We start from the raw sequence: 7,461 nt of genomic DNA, 5'->3' as shown, positions 1-7,461 counted from the left end.
AATCCTGGGAAATGAACTAGGATAAGTTATCATAACAGTTCTCCCATTACATTCGAAAAGATTTTAGAAAGTAGGATCTATGTAAAGTGTCTTTCAATAGGGACTTCCAAACTTTGACCTATTGTTGAAGCTACATCTGTCGAATTGGCTGTCATGCATTTAGTTTGTTTTGCAAAATCTCCATGGATGGATTTAGGGTTTAACAACACGTGCAAATGATAATATTGCTTAATCAAAATGGGTGTTCTGTTTGGGCAACGTTCCACGCACTTCGCAAAATTTAACGAGATGAGGGTACGTCAACAAACAAAGTTGTCGAATTTAGGACGATGCCAATCCATATGAGAACCAAGAGAGTCCAATGCATTCCGAAAAAGTCAATGTTTATCGTTCCATATTTCTTTGAGAACGACCATCATATCAGGCCATTACTGTCAATGACGAGCACTATAGATCCATGATTACCAACTTATTTTGACCTGAATTAGATGATATGGACACCAACCACATGTGGTTTCAAAAGGACGGCGCTAATTTACATAACAAGGATCTTTAAGCATGGGTTGATTGTATTTCTGGTTGATACTCTTCCGGAAGATTTCTTTGATAATCTGCTATACGAAACCAATGCTCAAAGTCTGTGAAAAGTTACAATGATTTAGGTTTCATCGTTCATATAACAACATTGAAAGTTAATAAGAAATATTTATTTTGAGTAGCTTGTTCCTTTTCAACCTAACATTCTTCCTAGCTTTCATATGTGGAACTTTTTGAATTTTAAATGCTTTTAAAGTCTTATATATTATCACACCTTAATACTTTTGGTTACATTTCAAAAGCTTCTTCTTTCACAATTTGTTGCTTTAATTTTCTCTCCTAGTTTTTCTGTTTTACTTCCTGGTCCATGATGTTTACATGATTTTGAATAATTTAAAATTTTAAAATGTTGACGCCTCGGCCAAGGTGTTGTGCTACATCAATAGTCTATATCCAAACGACATTGAAAGTTAATAAAAATACTTATTTTGAGAAGCTTGTAACGCCCAAAAATAGTGGTCTAACACCCACCTTAAAGTATACCGATCGACTTAGAATCACTTTCTGAGTCGATTAAACGATGTCCGTCTGGCTGGTTGGCTGGCTGTCCATGTAAACCTTGTGCGCAGAGTACAGGTCTCAATTTTGAAGATATTTCGATCAAATTTGGTACATATAACTTTTTTTTTGAAATCGGTACATTATTTCACCTAGCCCACATAGAAATGTCCTCTCCAAATTGGATTTTATCGGTCATAAATGTTTAATTTATATATGTATCTACACAAATTTGTTACGATCGGTCCATAATTAGTCATAGCTCCCATATAGACCAGCTTCCGAAAATCACTTAAACGTGCTTAAATCTCCTAAAAATGTTGGTATATACACAAAATTCAACGTAAATAACTTTCATTAAGACATAAACCACACGACCTAATTTCAAGGTGATCGTTGCATAATTGGTCATAGCTTCTATATAAGGCCCACTTAAGAAAATCGCTCAAAAATATAAATTATTGAAATTTGTAAAAGAAAAATGTTTTTACTCATTTACTTGGTGTAGGGTATTATATGGTCGGGCTTGACCGACCATACTTTCTTACTTGTTTTTAACATAACATTATTCCTAGCTTTCATATCTGGAACTTTTTGAACTTAGAACTTGGCCACAGATAAGGTATGTGCTACATCAGTAGGATATATCCAAAGGTTTTCAGGATAGAGTGACGTGAGGCTAACACGGACTTCAAATGAGAGACCAGAAGACATTAAGCATAACTGGAATAACAGAGATCCGGATGGGACAACATGGATCTCAGTTATGCCAGAATTACACATGATGAGTTATCAGCAAATGTAATACAATATAGGTGATCTCCGTAATATAATTCAAAGCTGTTCTGTATGACACACTCTGTATGACACACTTGGCTTGCTTTTTCAAGTAAATCCCAGAACTTACTGATCTGTTGTAAACCTTCGTTTCCATTTAAAAATGGTATTTAGAGGATATTTGTGAGCCCTTGACAGTAAACAACAAGCAGAACTGAAAACATTGCACGGGCAAAAAATTGCTGATCAGGAAGAAGTATTTAAAAATGCAGAGGAACACCAATGCTGAGGAAGACCGGAGCTTTTCATGGAGCTGTATTAAGAAAATCACTAGTTTTCCTTGTTCAAAAGTGAATTATCAAAAAAGAAACACGAGTCAAGTAGTTCCATAGATTCAGTAAAGAACGACAGGATTGCAATTGTTGCTTTTCAAGGAGTTGTATTAAGAAAATCACTGGTTTTCCTTGTTCATTGATCAGGAAGAAATATTAAAAAATGCAGAGGAAGACTGGTGCTTTTCATGGAGTTGTATTAAGAAAATCACTGGTTTTCCTTGTTCAAAAGAGAGTTATCAGAAAAGAAACAGGAGTCCAGTATGTCCATAGAACCAGTAGAGAACGACAGATCTGCAATTGTCTACCCAACAGATAAGTGATCTATTTGTCGTACCACCATGATATTTACAATCAATTGTTTTAAGCCTTTTACATTTTATTTCAAAATTCAGCTAAATTAGCAACACCACTTTAAAGTTTATTTTAACATGGAGACTACCAACACTTGTACTCTCTTTCAGTTTAGACCCCCATTTTCTAAATAAAAGAGAATTAAACGTTTTCTTGGCAATCTGAAGATTAAGCGGGGTGACCACAATATTATAAAGCTTACTTTGGTATTTTCGTTGTTGTCATTAAAAAGATACGAAACGGGGGGAAGAAGGAGAAGATGAAAAAATTGGTGGTGTATAAGCTCAACAGTGTGACTTACTAAATGTACGTACACATGTGTATGTATGGTAAAAGCGATGGTGTTTGGTAACGCCCCTTTAAATACAGTTATTTCATTGGGCGCAACCACGAACAAAATTTTAAAGAATTATATTTTTCATTTATAATTCGATACTATTTAAGAAGATTTAATAAATACAATAAAAACAGACATGCTTAATATCAGGACTAAGAATTTTCCATGTTTTTGGTGGAAAAAGGATAACATTTTGTAAGACAAAACATGAATTAGTATTTCCGTTTTTGATAATTTCCGTAAAGAATAAATTTCATGGTATTTTCCAAAGGTATTAAAAAGGCTTTTAGTTAAATAATTTCTAATAATTTGTTTTATTGAAATTCTTTTAAAATTTAATGAAGGGGAGTAAACCTTAGTAAGTAGTGCTCTTGGGTGAAGGTTATAGAGGAGAGCATAGTAACAATAACCCAAAAAAAAATCCTTTATAGTCATACAAAAAAATAGGAACAAAAAACCTTAAAGAGTGCGTGAGCATCCTTTATGCCAAATACACACACGCTTCCCTAGACTCGGGCTCACATACTCAATTCAAGCAGAGACAAATAAATAAATATGAATGTTAGAAAGAGATGATAAATATGTTTGTATGTGCAATTCAAATACTGGCTCTTACTCCAAATTCAAACAACAAACAAAACAAAGCAAAAAAAACAAACATTTTCTTTTATATTTATAGTTTTGTTGTTTTTGTTTTTATTTCGAGCTTCTTCTTGTTTTTTGTATATTCATAGTTTATTTATTTTTTCTACCTACCTCAGCACACGCGTGCTTATATCCTGCGGCCGGGTTAGACGAGAGAGAAACGAAACTCCTCTGTATTGCCATCTCATTCGTTTGCATTGCACCACTCATTGTTTTTGTATTTCTCTGTAGTTATATTATTATAAAATGCGCAGCTCTTTGCTGTTAACCTCACACTCTCTACTTTGCCTTACTCATCTACACACCACCACACACCACCACTCTCTACATCCATCCACACTCTACATTTTACATTCGTCAGATACACACAGCTACAGAAACGATTTTAGTATATGATTCGTAATTCGTACGTTAAACATTTCTCTCGCTGCGTTTTAACATTCAGTCGGCATCGATAATTACCGGTGGACGTATCGTGGACGTCGTTAATGTGTTTGGAACAAAAAAAACTTCTACAGATCTTTTAAGAAACAAGAAAACCAAAATAACCTAAAAAAAAACAGAACTTAACTATATGCTTAAAGTGCTGCCAGCCACTGTTGCCACATTATTGGAAATTATTATCATTATTATCGGCAATGAAATTATTTTGTGCAGTAGTTCGTTCTTCAGTCAGTTCATAAGTGACTCCTGCAATTAAGTTGGACAAAAAAAAACTTTAGTTTCTTCTTTTTGTAAAAATTGAACGATTATAGTAATTATAGTACGAATATATAAACAAAACAAGTGTAACAAAAACGTTTAAACATCATTCGATTCAACCAAAAATAAATAATCGAACAAAAAAGCTTAAAGAAACCAAGAAAGAAGTGAAGTGTTATAAAAAAAACTTTGTGCCATATTAACAAATAAAATACAAAAAAAAAAACAAAAAATAAGAGACATGTTTGGATTGTAAATAAATAAAAGAAAAATAATTTAACTTAAATCCACAACAATTATTAACAAAAACATACAAGTGTTTGAAATAAACAAAATAGAAAACAAAAAATTTCTTCATCATGATTGACTCAGCGTGTAATTACTTAAATCCCTATGCCACAGCTTCCTTGGCTGCCTCCTCCACACAAACAACCTCCTCAGCTGGCTCACTGACAAATGTCAATGAGTTTTCGCCATCTGCTGCTGCCGCATCGGTTTTGTATAACAGTAAATCAGTGTCATCTTCGGTAACAGGCTGCAATCCCATGAAATTGGAAATGCAATATCCGCCACAATCATCATCTACGGGCTCGGCTTCGCCCAACTCGAGCATACAGTCGGCACCATCATCAGCCTCAGTGTCACCTAGCATCTTCCCCTCACCCGCCCAATCATTTGCCTCAATTTCCTCCAGTCCGCCTGCTTCGGCCACCTCAGCATCACCCTTATCCGGCTCACATACAGAATTGGGTGCGGCTGCTGCTGCCTCGGCTGCTTACACATGGAATACGGCTGCCTATACAGCTGCATTGCCAACAAGGTATGTATTCGTAACGACATTGCAAAATGCACTTAATTGTGTGACATCCTTTCGAAGGAAAGGGATGTTTAGCTTTGCTTAACTTTTGCACTTATTTTGCTTCCGTTTCCTTTTGAGTTGTGTATCATACTAATTTAAATATTCTTATTTTTTTCTCTTCATTTTAGAACACAATTTCCTTATGCTCAATATGCTTCAGATTATTATGGCAATGCTGTTGGTATGTCTGCTGCTTCGGCTGCCGCTGGTGCTTGGTTCTCGCACCAGGATCGTTTGTATCAGCCCTGGTCTGGTCAAACATATCCCAGCTTTAATTTCGATGATATTGCATTCCAAACTCAATTGCAAAGACGTTCCGTGCGCTGCACTTGCCCCAATTGTACCAATGAAATGTCGGGACTACCACCAATTGTAGGACCCGATGAGAGAGGACGCAAACAGCACATCTGCCATATACCCGGCTGTGAACGCTTGTACGGCAAGGCTTCCCATTTGAAAACCCATTTGCGTTGGCATACCGGAGAACGACCATTTTTATGTTTAACCTGCGGCAAACGTTTCTCACGTTCCGATGAATTACAACGTCACGGTCGTACTCACACCAACTACCGTCCCTATGCTTGTCCCATATGCTCCAAGAAATTTTCTCGCAGTGACCATTTGAGTAAGCACAAGAAGACCCATTTCAAGGATAAGAAAAGTAAAAAAGCTATTGCGGCTGAGGCCAAGGAACAGGCTGCTGCTATTAAGCAAGAAAAGCCTTTGGAACAACAACAGCAACCGGAGAAGGCCAGTCCAGCAAAGTCTCCCAACATGGCTAATGGCATGCCAAATACTCCCACAGCTTCAGCAGCCACCACCGTCAAGAGCAACCCCTTATCCCTTAATAGTCGTTTAAATAACAACCTCAATAATAACCAACAACACCAGCAGCAGCAACAACAACAATCAGTTGTACCACAAATCCAGCTTAAGACGGAACAAACTGAAATTCCCACAAATTATACACCCTACACGAATTTGTATCATCAGACCTCGACATTGTTCCAACCTCATTTGACATCGCCAACTAGTTACGGAACAACAAATCCAGCCACCGCAAGCGTACAACAAACACCACCAACATTTGATTTGTGGAATACTCAACAGCAGCAACAGACAAGAAGTGCCATGGAACTGCAGCAACAGCAAACAAATACCAATAATAATAATAACAATGCAACAGCCACAACCGTATCTACCTCAAATAATGGACATTTAGCACATTCTCCAAATATGCAAACGCAACAGCAACAACAAACTTCCCAAACTCAACAGCAACAACAACAACAACATTCCCAAACATCGCAACATTACAACGCCTTGGCCATGCAAAGTGAAACTCAATTAGCCGCCGAATATGGCATTACAATGTCTTCGCCCCACACTAACAACGGCAACACATCACCCATTTCACATCATCATCATCATCCCCACTCGTACTCGCATTCACACCATCATCACATGCAACATCATATGCAACACTCATCAACCTATTCCAATTTAATAGGACAAATGAAATCGGAATATCCTTCATATGCTGACTTTTCAACAACTTCAACATATCCCACACCCACTTCAGCTTTCCACCATCATCCTCATAATCCTTGGGCTGCAGCGGCAGCCTATCAACATCCCCATCATGCCACAGCATAAGCTCAAGGATAATGTTTTCAAAACGGTTGACCGTTTATCGTTTCTAATGATGTGTTGTTTTTCTCGATTTTTAATCCAGCCATTTGTAGATTTTATTGTTGCCTAATTGTGTAATTCTTTCCATTATTCTTTAAATATTTTAATTTCATTATTAGTTGCTTTAATTGTAGTATTTGTTGTTGGTATCGTTTTAATTTTTCTTTTATTTTTAAAAATTTTATTTTTTTTTAAACCATTTGTATTTAATTGTATTTAACTAAATATTTAATCACATTTTTAATACCCCTTGTAAATAGCTACTATTGAATAGTTTTATAGTTTTAAGCTTTAATTGTAAATATATAAATTAACAGACGGAAGATTTTCATCCACAAACAAATAATATTATAATAAATAATACTTAGTACATAATACCTAATAATACTCTTGTTATGTTCATACAAATAAAAAAAATCTATCTTTAAGATATTAAACAACTTATAAATAATAAGAATAAAAACAAAACAATAAACAAAAATAACAATAAAACGAAAAAAATATAAAACAAACTTCTTGTGATATTTTTTTTTATTTTAGAAAGCAAATTGGGGAATATTCAGAATTCAATTAGAGATGAATATGAATAGAAATTTAATCATGATTTCATAAACTAGATTGTCATCCATTCTTCCGAATAGGAAATTAGATAGATCTCTTAATTATAC

The 7,461-nt window shown here is 35.4% G+C and overlaps 1 protein-coding gene across 1 annotated transcript; it reads left to right on the top strand.

Moving 5' to 3' along the window:
• The first annotated feature begins 3,657 nt into the window (after positions 1-3,657).
• Positions 3,658-6,845, top strand: LOC135957222 (transcription factor btd-like). Its single transcript, XM_065507926.1, has 2 exons — positions 3,658-5,062; positions 5,230-6,845. The coding sequence occupies exons 1-2, from the start codon at positions 4,602-4,604 to the stop codon at positions 6,755-6,757; spliced, it is 1,989 nt and encodes a 662-aa protein (XP_065363998.1). The 5' UTR covers positions 3,658-4,601; the 3' UTR covers positions 6,758-6,845.
• Positions 6,846-7,461: the final 616 nt, after the last annotated feature.

This window comes from Calliphora vicina, chromosome 4 (genome assembly GCF_958450345.1).
Source record: "Calliphora vicina chromosome 4, idCalVici1.1, whole genome shotgun sequence".
NCBI classification, from domain to species: Eukaryota; Metazoa; Arthropoda; class Insecta; order Diptera; family Calliphoridae; genus Calliphora; species Calliphora vicina.
This window is presented reverse-complemented; position numbering and strand designations above follow the sequence as displayed.